Source organism: Phasianus colchicus, chromosome Z (genome assembly GCF_987193195.1).
Source record: "Phasianus colchicus chromosome Z, bPhaCol1.hap1.1, whole genome shotgun sequence".
NCBI lineage: Eukaryota > Metazoa > Chordata > Aves > Galliformes > Phasianidae > Phasianus > Phasianus colchicus.
Window position 1 is genome coordinate 31,870,461 of NC_143476.1, and position 19,118 is coordinate 31,889,578.

At 39.7% G+C, this 19,118-nt stretch overlaps 1 protein-coding gene and 1 long non-coding RNA gene across 2 annotated transcripts; one reads left to right on the forward strand and one right to left on the reverse strand.

Moving 5' to 3' along the window:
• Window positions 1–11,425: 11,425 nt before the first annotated feature.
• On the reverse strand, window positions 11,426–13,265 carry LOC149912809 (uncharacterized). The gene is made up of 3 exons (XR_016461947.1): window positions 13,179–13,265; window positions 12,968–13,098; window positions 11,426–11,607 (listed from the first exon to the last, which is right to left on the reverse strand). It is a non-coding gene; the product is annotated as an uncharacterized LOC149912809 (long non-coding RNA).
• Window positions 13,266–14,078: 813 nt separating this feature from the next.
• On the forward strand, window positions 14,079–17,767 carry LOC149912810 (uncharacterized). The gene has a single exon (XM_090131489.1). The coding sequence runs from the start codon at window positions 14,514–14,516 to the stop codon at window positions 17,532–17,534; it is 3,021 nt and encodes a 1,006-aa protein (XP_089987615.1). The 5' UTR covers window positions 14,079–14,513; the 3' UTR covers window positions 17,535–17,767.
• The last annotated feature ends 1,351 nt before the right edge of the window (window positions 17,768–19,118 follow it).

The window sequence follows — 19,118 nt, forward strand, 5'->3', positions numbered from 1 at the left end:
TTTAGTACACAAAAAGATCTAAACCAAATCTCAGAAATACATAAAAGATCTCTTTCTCTCTCTCTCTCTCTCTCTGTCTTTCTTTCTCTCTCTCTCTCTCCATTACTGGACTAAAGCTTGAACACTCCTTTTTTGCTAGATTCCAGCACAATCTTTCATTCACCCTATTTTGTCTCCATTTTAAAATACTGGTATTAGAGATAAAAAATTAGCCCTTACTGCATAGTGATGTTTCACTTAGAGACCTCAAGGAGCATTGCTATATGTGTAAGAACAAATTCTTCAGAAGGGTTGGCTAATGTGAAGTGTTTGTCATTTAAACACACTTCACTGAATATATGAACAGAAGAACATTTCTTTATGTGACCTTGACTGATGTATCTGATACTCTGCCTCAAATGTAGTTTAATACAGAATAAAAATACTTTCTTTTCTCTAGAGAAAAAGTAAAAAGGAAGAAAAAGGCCATTCTACACTTCACTGATTTTATTGAAGATTTAAAACAAAATAAACAAGAAGTATGGTATATTATCCATTTTAAAAGTGTTAGACTTTTAACAAAAATGAAATAAGACATTTAAAATTATATATTAAAAATGCAAATATTAAGCTCTTTGATCATCTTTGTTGCCTCCTCTGGACTCACTCCAACAGCTCCATATCTTCCTTGTGCTGGGACCCTGGATTTAGATGCAATACTTTAGAAGGGGCCTCATGAGTACAGAGTAGAGGGAGACAATTACTTCTGTCATCCTGTCGTCCACCCCTCTGTTGATGTCAGCCCAGGATATAGTTGGCTTCCCAGGCTGCAAGAACTCACTGTTGGCTCATTTAAGTTTTCATCCACCAGAGTCCCCAAGTCTTTCTCAGCAGGGCTACTCTCAGTAAGATTTTCTGTCAGTCTGTACACATATCTGGATCTGTCTAGACGCAAGTGCAACATCTTGCGCTTGGTCTTGTTGAACCTCATTCAGTTCTCATGGAAATCTCATTAGGTTCTCATGGGATGACTTTGGTGAGTGAGGCTTTTGGGAGTTGTACACAATGTTTAAAGTGTTGTATGTTAAGTGTTAAGTGAGCTGGGAAATACTTATTTGTATAATCCAAACCATAGACCAGTGCAAGTGCTATGAAAACTGAGAATATTATTCTGTTCCATATTATATATTATTATTATTGCAATTTAAAATTGGCTTTGGAGGAATTAATTAGAAAGAAAGAAAAAGAATACAGATAGTAGAGACTCTGGTGTTTCAGAAATGTTTGTCTAAGTGCCTATGTTAAAGTACTTGTACAGGATAGATCAGATTAAGACTACATCATAAACTTCATTTTGCAATGTAAAGTGAAAACTAAGAATCCTGAATTTTCTTCTGCAATAGACTCAAAATACAAGGCTTAGTTTAATGACAAAAATTGTTAAAAAATAGAAATCGGTTTAAATATTTTTAAAAGAATACAGTGGTACATCATGAAACTATTCATCTCCCTAAATCACACAATCACAGAATTTTAGAGGTTGGAAGGGACCTTTGGAGATCATGTAGTTCAACCCCACTGCTAAAGCATGTTCCCTACAGTAAGTTACAAAGGAAACTGTCCAGGTGGGTTTTAATTATCTTTACATGATACTCCACAGCGTAAAACCTTGTACTCCACTGGAAAAACCTCTCTGGGCAGGTTTTTCCAGTGCTCTGTCATCCTCACAATAAAGAAGTTATTTCTCAGGTTCATATAGAATTTCCTTTATTTTTGTGCCCATTGTCCCTCGTCCTGTTGCTGGACACTGTCGAAAAAAAGCCTGGCCCCATCATACTGAGACCTTCCATGCAGTTATTTATAATCATTCATAAGAACCCCTTTCAGCCTTCTCTTGAAGGCTGAGCAGCCCCAGGTTTCGCAACTTTTCATCATAAGCAAGGTGCTCCATGTCCTGAGTCATCTTCATGTTCCTCTGCTGGACTGTCTCTAGAAGTCAGCTGTCCTAGAACTGAGAAGCTCAGTACTCCTGGTGTGACATGGTAAGGTGAACATAGATTGAAAATATGACTGAATATGACTGGAACAAAAATCTGCCCAATACCTGTATTGTGCAGCAGCTGACATGTTTTCATGTCTTCCTTCTGCCTAGCATCCCTTTCTGGAGTGTGGATGCTAGGCTGGTTGTACCAGCACAACATAATGATATTATGGTTTCATTGTTTCTTAAAATCCTATCATATAAGTATTTATTTGGAAATTAGTTACTGTTTGCCTGAAGCAAGACTTTGCTGATTCAGTTTATTTCACAATTTCTCATTTACAGATGTATGATAACACACATGCTGTGTCATCAGCCAGAGATCTACTTTCAATGTGCAGCACTTTGCCAGGTTTTGATGGCCTTTATGAATCCAAACAAAAATGTCAACCCTAAATCCCTGGAGAATGATGATCTGGGCTCTGTATGCTGTTAGAATGCTTCACTAAGACAGCTGGCCCAGTCTGACATAAAATTCATCAGTTGAGCCTGGAACACGACTTATGTATCTTGGCAGCTAATATTTTGGCAATGTACAAAGCTGTAAACCTGTTTGTATTTGCTTATCAGCCTCTCTTAGTGCTCATATTTGTTCCAGCTGTTTCAAGCCAAATACTTTTGTTTTTGTGTTGTTTGCTTTGTAATGGTTGGGTTTTTGTTTGTTTGTTTGTTTGTTTGTTTGTTTGTTTATTTGCTTTCAAGAACACTAGTGCAGGCCAAATCATGTGGTGATCTGTGGCAAAATATCTTACAGCTGCAAGAGAACAGACAGGCCATTTGTAGACAGGTCTTGAGAAGGGCTGATATAGAGCTTGCTGAGGCTTTCTCAGAATTCAAGGAAACCAGTTTTAATGCATTTAATACCTCTAATTTAGTTAAAAATGTAGATAAGTTGGTAGAATTTACTTTAAGGGTGATTGAAACACCATTTGAAGAAAGTATGTTTGTTTTAAAATAACATTGTTTTTTCCTCACTTTTTATTTCACTACAAACAGAAAATCAGGACGTAAGCAGTAAAGCAAGTAAACCTATATTTACCTGAGCCCATGAAATTATGCCACTCATTACTCATGAACAAACAGTTTTTAGCTACAGAAAATACTTTTCATCTGGATGTGGTCTCAACTTGTTAAAATACCACTTGGATTTTGTTTTTCCTCGATTTTGCAGGAAGCCTTTCAATTAATAGACAAATTCTTAGATTTCACAAAAAAGACACTGGAAGTAGACCATATAATCAAAGAATGTAAGAATAAAAGAAAAAATGACCTTTTTTTTTCTTTGCCATAGCTTAGCAGCTATTACATAAAATGTCATTTCATGTCAGCCCTGTGATTTAATGTCATGATAAATTGTCTGAACAATCTCATTTCAAAATAAGATGGATTGTACTCTGAAAATGCCACCTTCTCCACATTGATAATACACAGATTCTTGAAGACTATATTAGAAATACTTATTCATATTAAAGATGTCTGTAATTATTTGATGTAGATACTTGTCAAGTTAAATCCACAAAAAGAAATGTTGGAAGATATTGAAGATACAGATAGATGTTTGAAAAGAAAAATAATTATTTATTTTCATTTTGTTTGGCTATAATCTACAGCCACCTCAGAAGACTCTTAATTTATTGTTAAAAGTAGCCAGTATTTATGAAGTTGAATATCCTTTTAACTGTTAAAACTGTATAAGATTAGATCATTATACAATTAACTGCATTTTTTTTTTAAACTTCTAGAATATTGAATTTATTTTATCTGTATATAGTTGAAGCAAACATGGGGACATTTCCACAATAGCAACATTGGACAGTGTTAATCCATCTCTCGTCAGTGGTGCTATTGCACATATGTTGTACATATAAGTATTGATTATCTCCATCTGGATTGCTGTTTGACCATAAATGTTAGACTGCCATCAGAAACAAAAAAAAAAAAACAGGTAAGTCTACATATGCTTGATGCAAAAAAAAATCTGATTTTGCTTTGGTAAACTGACATCAAAGAATGGTTTTGTCTCTGTCTGTCTGTATGCTGCTTTTTTGACTTGTATCTAACCTGTCTTCCTGGTACTAACAGTATGAAATCACCACAGGGGCAGATGTAGGCTGCAGTAAAAAACATACCAATGCAAATGCCAAACCTGACCACATGGAAATATTCAGATTTAGACAAAGAGCTATCTGAAGAGAGCTTTGAACAACCATTAGGTTTTATAATGTCTGTGACAATCTCTGCAGAGAAGATTCATTTTGTAGCAACAGTTAACACATTTTCGTAGAATAGAATTTAAATTAACGAGTGAAATATTAGCACATAAAAGAAGAAGCATAAAGCAGGTAAAAGTTTCAAAAGTAATCTTCAATTTGAGCTTTGAAAGAACAGCCCAAAAACAGCTGAAATAAAATTATGACTATCTAGAATAGCTGGAAACATCCATGCTACAGTATGGATAGCCACATCTTTATTTTGTTCCATATTGTTTGTGCACCAAATTGTGAATTTGAACAACTTGGCAAACACCACGTATTTAATACTGTTTGTTTACCAATATGATCAATCTAGACGAAAATATGCACTGTGGTAGCATGAGGATTAAATTGTATACCATACACCAACAGGGACTCCAAACAAAGTAGGGAATTTTCAAGCTCATTTATGACCATGCAGAATTTTATAACACCCTTTGTATCTAATACCCTTTGTAAGGTGGTCTGCTTGTTTGTTTGTTTGTTTGTTTGTTTGCTTTTGTACACAATTAAGGTGTTTTGAGTGGCTTTGTTTAAGAAATAGCTATTTTCAGAATGAAGCTACAGTACATGCAAACATTTTGAATGAAAATCCTGTGGGGATCTTCTCTGAAATAATTTGATGTCCACTGCAGCAGACTCCTAATATCAATTTCATAAATGTAAATATTCCAATCCCCAAAGTGCTGAACTGACCTTTCATATTGATTTTGTGCACTTTGCCAAGATTTTGAGAAAGTATGAACCGTGAAGTTTGAAATACAGAGCTACATTTCTCCACTTTAAAAGTAATATCAGCCACTTTTAACACGTAAAAGCTCTCCTGGGACAAAAACTCTTCACTTATGATAAATTTTCTCTTATTTGTCTTTCCTCTCCTTTTCTTTCCTCTGCCTTTTTAAAAGAAGCCACTTAAAACATTTACTATCTCTCCATGGGAAATGTAGGCAAGAAGAAGGCAATATTAGAACTTTAACAATATGGAAAAAAAAAATAGATAACAACAGTGTAGAAAATCATTTGCATTTTCCATGTATTCCACAACCAGAGAAGAACATCTGAAGTACATTAATAAGACAAAGAGAACATCTCTGGAGAGGTCTTTGATGGCATTTAAGACTTGATTGGAAACTGATTTTCATTTCTTTTGAAAGCACCATTCCACAGAATATATATCTTAAGTGGTAAAAGCCATAAATGTTGCTTTACTAAACACTTTGAACCATGACAAATAAATATGTAATATAAAAGAGTCTCAGCTTCCTATTCCACTTCATTCTGGTTAAGCAAATGACACCTCAAATGCATTCCAGTCTTTGTTGTCTTGTGTATCATCTTGTTTTATGCTTATAGAAGTTTGTCATACCATTTTCAACAAAGATCAGTAGCTATATAAAACTCAACATGTAGTTCTGAGAGGCAAATTTCACTTTATACTTTCCCAAGTTAACATTCTTTTCCTTAGAAAACCTCAGTTCTAATTTTTACACCACTTCCACTCAAATAAATTCATTTCACATCATTTGTTACTGAGTAAGGAGACTGTATGAATGATTAGATTTTATAAAATTATCATTGCTATTGTACTGTCCTTCTTTTGCATTATACACAAATCAAAACCTCAGACACAGCCAGAATATTAACTTAATGTTTTGTTGTTTTAAAAAATTAATTATTACAATTAATTCCCTAAAGTATTTAATTCTTTCATACAATATGTATGTATTCACATATGTATATGTTTTGATGAGAAAGAATGAAATGATTTAATGATAAGTCCACGTGACATGGAATTAAATGAATTAAAAAAAAAAAAAAACTATTCAAAAAGTGAGAACAAAAACAATATTATTCTTGTGATTTTCATTTTATTTGAAACTTTTTTTTAACATAAACTGTTTCCTTCCCTTCCCTTCTCTTCCCTTCCCTTCCCTAATGTCATATTCTAAAGCCCTTATGGTCTGTACAACCGTCTGTTCTGTTGGAAAGTACTTTGTAAATATCAATATTATGAGAATCTGTACCATTCCAAGTTGCTTTGAGGTTAGATTTTTATAGGATATGTTAATGCTGATGGAGTATTATGCAGTTCTTTAAAATTCTTCAAACGGAGAATGTAGAGAACAGCATTTATTGTCATTAAATCCACACACTCATTACAAATCCAATTATTAACATTCTATATTTGCCTCCAAACTGTTGCCCTCTACACTGTATCCTCATTATTTTCTTTCCTCTTGTCCTTCTCTATGCAGAAACACAAATGTTCTACTGAGTTACAGTGCAGATAGTAAGTCAAAAATAGCCCTTAATCTTCAACAACAAAACATTCTGAATGACTTAGCAACAAAATATACTAGAACTTAGTTTTATTACATGAAAAACAAAACAACTTGAAAATCCTATGGATCTGATAGTAAAATAGCCATTATATGAAATGGTGATTCATTAAAAAAAAAAAAAAAAATCTAGAAAATACGTATACAGCTGTTTGACATAATGTCTGCATCAATAAAATCTAGCTTTAGTTCAAAGATATTTTGCATATTTGCAGCTTTTGAATACTTTTGACTCAAACTCTTCTTAGCAAAGACACTGTCTTCAGTCTACCACGTAAGTATTTATCATTTAGGATTGTTTAATATATCAACAATTTAAGTGTGACTGTTATGCTTAAAATGGAACTGATGTGGTATTATACACACATTTCAAAGTAACATTATAGTTCTTTTTTGTTTGTCAGCTAATGGATATATCAAACAAACTAATGAAAATTATATTTTGGAGGCTATGGTACTTCTGCTAGTGAAAAAATTGTATTAGATTGACATCACTTGCTTGGATCAAAAGCTCATAAAATTTCTGAAGAATTACGAGGGAGATAAAAGAATAAAAAGGTTTACTTATGAAGGAACAAAGTCACACAATAACTATTACAAAAAAAAAACCACAGCTTTATTTAGATTTGTTGATTTATTAGCTCACCATTTGTATGGAGAAATTATATTAATATACTTAAATGACTTAAGAGTAAGAGCTACACGGAAATATTTTTTGTTATTTTAAGGCTTTTTTTTTCCCATTTCTACGCGGTACTCTGGAGCCATGAAAAGTATATTCTAGTCTCTGAATTAAAATATGTATTATATTGATTAATGGGTAGAAATAATAAATTAAGTGCTGAGACAGTCCACAGCAGTTTTTTATTAGTATTTGTGAAACCACAGGGAACACTCAGTTCTCAGCATTACCCAGATTTTAACTTAAACACATAAACGCATATCATTCAGCTAGCATTGCTGAATGTTTGACATCACAGTGCATAGCAACAAAACATAGAAATCGTGAGGTGAAAATTACTTTGGGACTACTGTGGCATTGTCACGTAAAACAGACTAGTGGACTAACGTTTAAAATAGGATAGCCCCTATAGTTTCAGTGCACCAAGGAGAAAATATATGCATCAGCTGGGAACTGAGTCCTTGCCTTCAAATATACACCATACCAGATTGGAAAAAACAAAACAAACAAACAAACAAAAGTTTAAATTGTTCTACAGCACCTCTGAAGGAATGTTCAGAATAATAACATATTAATAATTACTTCTGAGAATACTGAAGATCAATGATCCTCATTGCTTTACAGTCACCCACACATGAAGACATTTTTTTTTTCTTCTGCTCTAAAGTAATAGACCTATTTTTATGAATTATGATTTTTTTGTCATATGGTAGCTGTTTTTAGCACTGAATTTATGCCAGCTTATTAAAATCAATTAATTAACCTAAAATCAATTAATTGAACCTAAAAGACAAAGAACAATACAAATATAGCTCACCAATATTTATTTAAGTAGTCGATATACGTAAATATATTAACATAAATATTAGGAGCAGTAATCAAAGAGGAACAAAATAAAACTAATAAAAATTCCTTCCTATTCTATTATGAGGACTGGTCCAAAGGTAATGGCCCTTATTTTATTGCTTTTATTTTATGATGTTGGCCCACAACATCAGTGATGGATGTTTGTGATATGGCAGTAGAAGTAGAACCGTCCTACCAGTATCCTGTTACATTCTGTAGCTGTGTGACAGATGGCAGCAGAATGGCATCTGACATGGAAGTGCATATGGAGCATAGGTATGTCAATGAATTCCTCTATGTGGAAGAAATGGCAGCCTTTGACATTCACTGATGCTTATGTTTATGGAGACCAAACAGTGTACATGAGGCAGCGGGTGGTTCGTTTCAGCAGTGATGACAGTGACGTGAAAGGCAAGACACATTCTGGACGTCCATGCAGATTTTTATGAATATGGCATGCAGGCTCTTGTTCATTACTGGCTGTGAAAATGCACAGCTAATGGTGATGACTGTGTTGAAAAAATAGTTTCTTGTAGCTGAGAATTTGTTCTACAAAACAGAGTTGATTTGCTATAATTTCCATGGAAAAAATAGGAGGCATTACATGCATAGTGTCCTGTGTATCAATAGTGTTTCAGTCATTTTAGCTCTGTATTTTGTGGCAAAAGCAAAATGTTGTTTTCAAAATATAGAGATTTTGATTGGGAAAAAATATCAACTTGTCAGCAAAAATATTTTCTTCATAATACAAGGAAAAAAATTCTATTGTTTATAAAGGAAGTACACCTGTATGAGGGATGTTGATGGTATTTCTTAGGAAATGTGATGGGATACAGGCAGCAAAGACCAAGAAATGCAATGATTTAAATTACAAGTACTCACATGTGGGACATGTAGGAACTCTGTTGCATGGGAAAAGGGGCCCACAAGGAAACAGAGTTCAATACTGATGACTTTGAATCACAACTAGAATGCAAGTAGACAAAGATAATGATACTAATAATAGAAATTAAGGGAAGTAGAAGTTATAAAGTAGAAAGAAAACTATGAATTCTCAGTCCTGATTAAAGAACATACTGTGACTAATAGACAGTTACAGAAACATTCACTTTCCACCTTGTAATTATTTTTTTTTTCACTCTCCATGATGAAAAAGATGCTAAATAATGTATGGAGACAATATAATATTCTTAAGTATTGTTAATTTTACTCAGTATATCTCCACAATGGATGATTGTTTATTTTTTGCACTGCAACCTTAAAACTGTGTAGGGACAAAGTTTCGTATTTCCTATTATTTTATTTATTTATATTATTTCTTTAATAATCATCCATGGAATTTAAGTGCCTGCTAGAATGAATACTCAAAGAGGAAATGAAAGTCTATTTGATTTTTTTTCCTGTTTTCCAGTTTACCCTTTCAATACAGAAATACTGATATTTCTTTGAACTCACATAAGTATGAAAGTATTCACATAGCAGAAACACAATTCAAGTCTGCCTTTTAACTATTTTAGAAACGGAAAGAGGGCAGAATATTTCCTTTCAAATCAACTTCATCAACTATAAAATGAAGAAACATCTGCAAAATTCACCATATTTGCCATTTTATATAGTTAATATTTATAATAATAGTCATTTAGTTAAGCACATAATGACACAGTTCTCAGAAGTATGAAATTTTAGTTACAGTCACAGAGCCTGTTCAAAGAACACCCTGATTTTGCTAGTGTCTCTTGAAGACAAAGCAATGATTTCGGGCTTTGTAGTCTTTTACTGAGATAACAAACAGAGCAGGAAGGCTTAGAAACTAGAAACCACCAGGTAGCTCCCTCTCTCAAAGCCAGAAGAACACTGCAAAGCTAATGGAAAGGTCTCTGAGAGGCAATTAAACATTCTCCCAGTATGACAATTTCATGAATTGACAAGGCCAAAGGCATGCAATGAGACTTCGTGGTTTGAAGAAGATATATACGGAAAAAGACAAGTATTCTGGAATTCATATTTCTTTAGGAAAAACTCACCCAATCCACTTTATATTCACTTCACTTTTAAGCAGTCTTTAATTAGATAGATGTCTAAAGCATTCATGTCAAAAAAAAAAAAAAAAGGACAGGAAAAAGACATTAATATATTAGCATCTGCAATCCTTTCTCTCCACTTTCTTATATAAAAGCAGCTAATATTTAGGTCATTTTAGTCTCTTTACAAATATCAAAACACTTGTCTAATCAAAACATATAAGTGGTGACACAATGGATTAGAATGGAAGGGCATTATCATAGCATAAAAAAGATCTTTTTTGTGTGTGTGTGTAGAACCATCTTCCTTTGACATTCTATGTAATCAGTATGTATATTCTCTCATATCCTCTATTGTGAATAAATAAACTGTATTTGACAATGGCAGTAACAAAGAAATACTGATACACTATAAGAAAAGTGGGAGTGGAATTTTTCCTTATGAAGTTACATAATTTTATCTTACTATGCATAGTATTTTGTACATAAAGTTACTAGAAGAGAATGCTGTAGTCACTTAAAATACATACTAATTTAATGAAAGCAGAACAAGAAAGCATACTCTATTTCTCTGGGTTTTTTTACCCAATACTATTATGAAACCTCAGAGAGGCAGAGAAGGTAACATTGTCTGGGGCAGACTCAGTTTTTCTTATGACTCCTGATGACTACAGTGATGAGAGACTATCAGCTGTTCTCCTCTTAAATTGATTTAACCCCAGCAAACCTTTCAATAACCCTTATGTCCTTTCCCTGTTGTCCACAGCTAATAACCCTTACTACTTCTTGAGATTTGTTCGTCTGATTTGCCATGAGCAAGTGTTTGCAACTGCAAGAGTTATTTCGTCTCCATGTTCTTTTAATTGAGAAATGCAGGTAGGCCATGTAGAGCAGTAGATCCATTTCTCCTATCTACCAGTCTCTATTGCTTTTCTGTCACAGCATATTTTTTTTATAATGTTAATAGTATGAAAAAATTGATTCTTCTCATTGTGCAAGGCACTATAGTGTAAAAGTTCTACCAGTTCTTCTACCAATTAGATGCTGATCAATGTTTATCTCTGAAGTCTCAAAGTGTAAAAGTGTAATACTTTTCATGGGACAATGCTGATTGGGTATATATATATGCCAAGGCAAATATTGAAAATATGAGAGTATATGTATTTATGTCAAAACTGAAATTACAAAAAAAGCTTGCTTGATGTTGATTATCAAATTTAGAATGTTTTAGACATTTAAATACATAATATGTTGTCCTTGTTCCTTAAACATTTATTGCAGTGACATGCATGTAAGTGATTGAACTCAAGATCTTCTTTGGAGTGCACCCAGTGACATTAGATGTTATTTCTATTTTAGACTAAATTCTGTCTTCATGTCAGCAGCCTTCATCCCTTTTGTCATCTTTCCCTATAATGGATGTCTGACAAGTTCTCCTGATGGCAACCTATAAGCAGAAGGAATGAAACTTATAAAAATACAGCAACTTTTTTTTTTTTTTTTTTTTTTTTTTAATGACAAGCCTTTAGAAGTGATCTAAAACATTTTTCCAGATGTAAATTCATTTAGTGTGAAACTGTGACATTTCCAAATACTTTCACCTACCTGTGAGAAAGCAACTGGTATAAATGGAAATAAAGAGTTCAAGTATTAAAATTAAGGTGCTAATAAGATACAGCCCTTTATTTTTGGACATGGGGTGTTTCAATAAACTTTTTAGACCTGCAGGTGAATTAGTCTATCCCAGGAGACTTAGTCAAAGCAGTTCTGAAGCAACCAGGAACTTTGAAATGGGAGATCTGTTCACAGTACAAGCTCTGTCTTCCCATTTATCATCTTTTCAAACTGCGCTGATAACAAAGGCATATATGGAAGCTGCAAAATTCCTCATAATCAGCTAGAAGAGAAAAGATAAGCTACAGTTGACATAACTTGATAAATCCTATTAGTTGTTGCCTGGGTTTTCTTGAAGAAAAAGTGTATTTATTATTTAAATTATATGTAAATTGCCAGCCTTGTGAGTGTCTGATCCTAGATAGAGTTCCTCTGAATGATTATATTTACTATTTTGTTCTCATAATGAGTTTGACATTTTAAAAGGTACAAAGTGATTTTTTTTTTCAACAAATTCATATTTATTGACGTTTTATTAATGGTCCCTTCACTTAAGAGCTGCTGTTATCTCAAGGTTAAAGTCCAGTTATCTACTTCCCTTCCACGAGATGAGAAGCACATAAAGTTATTAGACTGCATGAAAAGGAGGAATGAAAAGACAGTGAAGGCTCTGGAGAGAAAGATGTATGAGGAGAGGCTGAGGTTGCTCGGCGTGCTCAGCCCAGAGCGGAGGACATAAGGGGAGCCCTCATGGAGGCTCCAGCTCCTCACAGGGAGTGGAGGGCAGTGCTGAGCTCTGCTCTGTGTGACAGCAGCGGGCCAGAGGGAATGGCATGGAGCTGTTTCAGGGGAGGGGCAGCTGGGGGTCAGGGAAAGGGTCTGCGCCAGAGGGCGATGGGCATAGAATGGGATGCACAGGGCAGTGGGCATGGCCCCAGGATGATGGAGTGCAAGGAGCATTTGGATAATGCTCTGCATAGGGTTTGATTTTGGGTGGTTTCTCTTCTTCACTGGACACAAATAAACCTGGGGTTACTTGAATCTGGTAATTTAATAATGAAAAGCTAGTGATGCTGATTTCTATTTTACTCATTATCTGTAATTAATATATCTTGTCTTTTGCTTTGATTATTACTGCTGCTGAAAATTACTGCTGACTTTACATTTCAAATGGCTTTAAAAATTGCACTTACACAACAGATCTGAGAAGGTGACAAGCTGTAAGACAAAGAGAAGGAAACCATAGGGCTTTGAGGATTTTGCCTTGATTTTTGCAATGATGAACTGTTCTCCTAGGCCTCTTTTCTACATCTCTGGCAAAGACCTATGAGGAAAAAAAACTTCATACTAGATACTGTTAAGGCAAGATTTCCATGGTACCTGCAGACAAAGAAAGCTGTTTACCTTCTTTTAAAGTTTACTTTAAAAATTGCTGAGCTTGAAGTTGTGCTTTAGATATGTATTGCTTGAAAGATAAAATGGCAATGCAATCCACAGTCTCTGACTGCACCTATCGGTTGTGAGCAAACAAGAAAGGATTATTACACGTAAATACCTATGCATATCAACAGGCCTCATGTTAGCAGGATGAAAGTGAGCCATAGCATATTCACACAGAGCAAGCTTTTGGCTGTTACTGTCTCTAATGTAAACTTAGATAGATAGGCCAGGTTACTATGTTTTTAAACTTCCTGTCCTAGTTTCAGCTGACACAGAGTTGATTTTCTTATGAGTCAGCCAGCAAGGCTTCAATAAGGGCAGGTCCTACCTGACAAACATTGTGGTCTTCTATTATGGCATAACTGCATTAATGAACAAGGGAAGAGACACTTACGTTCCCTATCTGGACTTCAGGAAGGCCTTTGACATGATCCCCTGTGACATCCTTCTCTCCAAATTGGAAAGATACAGATTTGATTGGATCATTTGACAGATGAGGAACTTGTCATAAGATTGTAACCAGAAAGTTGTGGTCCATGTTCAGAGGGAGATCAATGAAAACTGATGTCCCTCAGGTGTTAGTCAACACTCCCAGGTACAGAATGACATCCAGAAAGACTTAGACAGACTTGAGCAGTGGGCCCAGGTGAACCTCAGAGGGTCAACAAAGCCAAGTGCAAGGCCTTATACTTGAGTTGCATCAATCCCCATTATCAATATGATCTGAGGGACAAAAGGATAAAGCACAGCCTTGATAAAAAAGGGCTTGGGGACACTAGTGGATGGCAAGCTGGGCATGAGCCATCAACGTGCCCTCACAACCCAGAAAGCCAACCATATCCTGAGCTGTATCAAAAAGAAACACGGTGTAGTAGGCGTGGCGAGGAAACGGTATGTGACGGGGTCAGGTTTCCTATGCTCAGGGCTTGCCAAACGCTGCCCCACAATAGGACAGCAGGTAAGCAAGGGGTGTGGACAAAGCGGGACAAGAATATTTAAGTGCCTACCACATTTTAATAAACGCCATTTTGCCTCACACACTCTGGGGTCTGTGTGAGCATTTGGCCCCGGCCCGGTTGGGGTCGGTTTCGCTGGCAAGTGGCGCCCTCGGTCGGCAGAGGACGAGCAATGAGAGACTACTACTACAAGTGGTGACCCCGACGTGATCTGCCTATCGAGGGTTAACCACCCGGCGTGCCCGTGAAGCGGAGAAGAGCCTGCGGAGTGGCGGCAGGTCGCTCACGGAAGACACATCGCGGAGAAGAGCCTGTGAAGTGGCGGCAGGTCGCGTGTGTAACCATGGAACAGATTATTAAGGTACTTTTGCAGTTTTGTAAGGACTACTGCGGCAAAAATACCCCTTCAAAGAAGGAGGTAGCCGCGGTGCTTTCGGTTTTAAAAAAGGGAGGGGAGCTGGACTCCCCTCAGCAAGTGCTGGATTCGGGTAGGTGGGATTCGCTCACCTCGGCTTTATGCCAACGCGCCATGAATAACCAAAAGGCTGCTGAACTTAAAACCTGGGGCTTGATACTTGGAGCCCTTAAGGCGGCTAAAGAGGAGGGTAAGCTTAAGGTGGAAAAAGGGGTGGAAAGGGCTCCGGGGGGCGGGTCTTTGCTACCTTGCAGTACTGACGACCAAAGCGTGGCGGACAAGATGGCGACGGTCGCCGCGGCGAAGGGCGGGGAAGAGGAACTCCCGACCGCATGTCTACCAACCGCTCCGCCCACTCCGCCCGCTCCGCCCCCGCCCTACCCTCCGCGGTCGTTATATCCTTCTTTGGAGGAAGAAAAGGCAAGGGCGGGGCTTCGTCCCAAAGGGGGGAGGGACGGGCGTCTGCTGACTGATTGGGCTAAAGTAAAGGAGGAGGCACAAGACCGGGGCCTTGCGAACCCGGAGGCATTTCCGGTAGTGATTTCCGATGATGATAACCCGATCTGGGTCCCGCTGGACCCGAAAGCGATAGCGAGGGTGCTTGAGGCAGTTGAAAAGAAAGGATTGAAGTCCCCCCTGACAATGAACGCCTTGGAGACATTAATATTGCCGGGACCCCTGTTACCATACGATATTGAGAATCTGATGCGCATGATTTTGAAACCGGTGCAGTATACGCTTTGGAAGGAGGAATGGCAGGCTAGACTTAGACAAATGCTGGTTACAGCCCAGAACGATCAGGGGAATCCGCTTCACGCGTCTAACCTGCAGAGACTGACGGGTAGTACGCCGGGTATGATCACCGCACATGCCCAGCTTGCGGAGCTGAGGCCCGGGGAACTAATAGCCACTACAGACGCTGCCCTTGAGGCGTTCAGAAGGCTCGCAAGGAATGCTGAGCCGTCTACTCCGTGGACGGAGATTGCACAAGGTCCCACTGAATCCTTCCAGGATTTTGCGGATAGATTGATCAAGGCAGTGGAGGGATCGGAGCTGCCTAGGGCAGTGCACGGCCCCGTGATCCTGGATTGCCTCTATCAAAAGTCGAGCTCGGACGTACGGGCTCTATTACGGGCGGCGCCAGACAGGTTCCACACCCCCGGTGAGGTCCTTAAGTATGTGATGGACAAGCAAAAGTCTCAATCATCAGTGGCAAGCGAGGTTGCTGCAGCGGTAGCTGAGGTGATGCTAGCGCATGGGGTTGCCGGGCGGCAGAGTCCAGATCGCCCGCCTGGGCCATGCTTCAGGTGCGGTCAATTAGGTCATTTCAAGGCACAGTGTAAGAGCAACGGGGGTATAGTGTGCCAAATGTGCGGGAGGAGAGGTCACACTGCACCCCAATGTAGAGCTCGTGGGCTGCGATCTCGAGGTAGGGGGGATGAGGGTCCCTCTTACGATTCACGGGATTCTCAGGAAAGGCGGGCTTTGGATCTAGGCCTGCCACTAGCTGCGCTATCGTTGAGCTGCGGGGAGCGCCCCTTGGTGAAGATTACAGCCGCAATTACGGAGCTTCCCGCTGGCTCCCCAGGGCCGCGATCTATTTTCCTTACCGCCCTGGTGGACTCAGGAGCGGATGTGACGGTTTTTGCGGAGTCCGACTGGCCGCCCACGTGGCCAACGGGGGCCACTCAAACTATAGCGGGAGTGGGGGGAACTGCTCCAACGCGGAGGTCAGCCAAGCAGATCGAGATAATCGTGGTCAACAGAGACGGTTCCCTGGAGAAGCCCGTCCTGCTGACCCCGCTGGTAGCGCAGGTACCGGGAACCCTGTTGGGGCGAGATTACCTGCGGGGTGTGTCTGCTCGGATACAACTGCAGGCCTTAATTGCCCGGTGGGCAGGCACAGATCCGCGGCTGAAGCCATACAACGAGACCTCTTGGACTGTGGTCAGTCCTGTGAACACGGAGGCTTTCTCCATTACTTCGGGTTATTGCGGGTATACCAAAAATGAAACACGGGTCTTCACAGGGCGCAATACAACCTGCTTGTCAAAGGGTGGGGTCCTTTCTAAATCTAGCGGTAGATCCTCATTTAATTGTACGGCAGTTTGGGACTTTTATGGGTATGGGTTCACTTTCAAACGGGGGGTCAACGAGGTGCTATGGAATAACAAAACGGCTAAGGCGTTGCCCCCTGGAATCTTCTTGATTTGTGGGGATAGAGCCTGGCAGGGCATCCCGCACAATGCCTTAGGAGGACCCTGTTACCTAGGGGAACTGACATTACTGTCTCCGAATTTCACGACATGGATGCAGTATGGCCCGAGCATCACGGGTCACCATCGTCGCCGAAAGCGTTCGAGCCCTCTCCCGGAGAATTGTAACGATGAGGTAGAGTTATGGAGTGCCACAGCACGGATATTCGCATCATTTTTCGCCCCTGGGGTTGCTGCAGCACAGAGCTTGGCTCAGATAGAACGCCTAGCATGTTGGTCAGCTAAGCAGGCGAATTTAACAACATTAATATTGAATGCGATGCTAGAAGACACAAACAGCATTCGGCATGCGGTGCTGCAAAACAGAGCAGCCATCGACTTCTTGCTCCTGGCACAGGGGCATGGATGTGAAGACCTAGAAGGAATGTGTTGCTTCAATCTTAGCGACCACAGTGTATCCATCCATAAAGCGCTGAAAGCCCTGCGAGACCATACGGAGAAGATCCAAGTGGAGGACGACCCCATCGGGGACTGGCTGAGAAGTGTGTTTGGCAGCTTTGGAGGATGGGTTGCGAAAATTATTAAGGTAGTTGCGCTAGTATTGCTCGCAATAATTTGTATTGCGGCCATTTTGCCGTGCATAATCATGTGTTTCCAGAATTGCCTCACAAGGATCATGTGGCAAGTTATGGACCAACGGATTCTGTATCACAAAACGAAGGAACAGTTGTGAGAGATGTACTCGCGTTGCGATCGCGCTGTTACGGGATATTCCTGAGCATAGGGAGGGGGAGATGTAGTAGGCGTGGCGAGGAAACGGTATGTGACGGGGTCAGGTTTCCTATGCTCAGGGCTTGCCAAACGCTGCCCCACAATAGGACAGCAGGTAAGCAAGGGGTGTGGACAAAGCGGGACAAGAATATTTAAGTGCCTACCACATTTTAATAAACGCCATTTTGCCTCACACACTCTGGGGTCTGTGTGAGCATTTGGCCCCGGCCCGGTTGGGGTCGGTTTCGCTGGCAAGTGGCGCCCTCGGTCGGCAGAGGACGAGCAATGAGAGACTACTACTACACACGGCCAGCAGGGCGAGGGGGTGTTCCTGCCCCTCTTCTCTGCACTGGTGAGATCTCATCTGGAGTACTGCATCCCTGCAGAGCTCCTCTCCATGTACAGCCACGGAATCACAGAACTGTAGGGGTTAGAAGGGACCTCCAGAGATCATCAAACCCCCTGCCAACCCCCCAAAGCAGGTTCCCTACACCAGGTCGCACAAGTAGGCGTCCAAGTAGGTTTTGAATATCTCCATAGAAGAAGACTCCACAACCTCCCTGGGCAGCCTGTTCCAGTGCTCCATTACCCTCACTGTAAAGAAGTTCTTGCGCACATTTGTGCAGAACTTCCTATGCTCCAGTTTCTGGCCGTTTCCCCTTGTCCTGTCTCCACACACTGCTGAAAACAGTCTGGCCTCGCCACTCTGCCCTCCATACCTTAGATATTTATAGACCTGGATCAGGTCCCCTCTCACTCTTCTTTTCTCAAGGCTAAACAGACCCAGTTCACTCAGCCTTTCTTCACAGGGGAGATGCTCCAGGCCCTTCACCATCTCTGTGGCCCTCCGCTGGTCTCCTTCCAAGAGGTCCCTGTCTTTTTTGTATTGAGGAGCCCAGAACTGGACACAGTACTCCAGATGAGGCCTTACCAGGGCAGAGTAGAGGGGGAGGATCACCTCCCTCAACCTGCTGGCCACACTCTTTTTAATGCACCCCAGAATGCCACTGGCCTTTTTGGCCACAAGGGCACACTGCTGGCTCATGGCCAACCTGTCGTCCACCAGGACACCAGGAGAGCTCCTCTCCAGCAGGTCATCCCCCAAACTGTACCGGTGCATGCAATTACTCCTCCCTAGATGCAAGACTCTACACTTGCTTTTGTTAAACCTCATCTGGTTAAAGTCCTCAGTACAGGAGAGATATAGACCTGTTGGAAAGCAAGTGTCTAGAGGAGGGTCAGAAAAATGATCCAAGCACCTTACCTGTGAGGACAGGCTGTGACAGCTGAGGGCTGTTCAGACTGAGGAGAAGAACCTGGGGAAAGCTCACTGCGGCCTAACAGTATCTAAAGGAAGGTTGTAAGAAAGAAGGAGATAGACTCTTTAGTGGGGTCTGTGTTTATAAGACAAGGGGAAACGGTTTCAAACTGAAAAGAGGAAGATTTAGAGTGGATATAAGAAAAAAAAAATTTTATGGTAAGTGTAGAGAAGCACTGGAACAAGTTGCCTGGAGAGGTGGTGGAAGTTCTGTCCATGGAGACATAC

Excerpts from the sequence above, each read along its gene's own strand:
- LOC149912810 (XM_090131489.1), top strand. The coding sequence starts at position 14,514 with ATGGAACAGATTATTAAGGTACTTTTGCAGTTTTGTAAGGACTACTGC.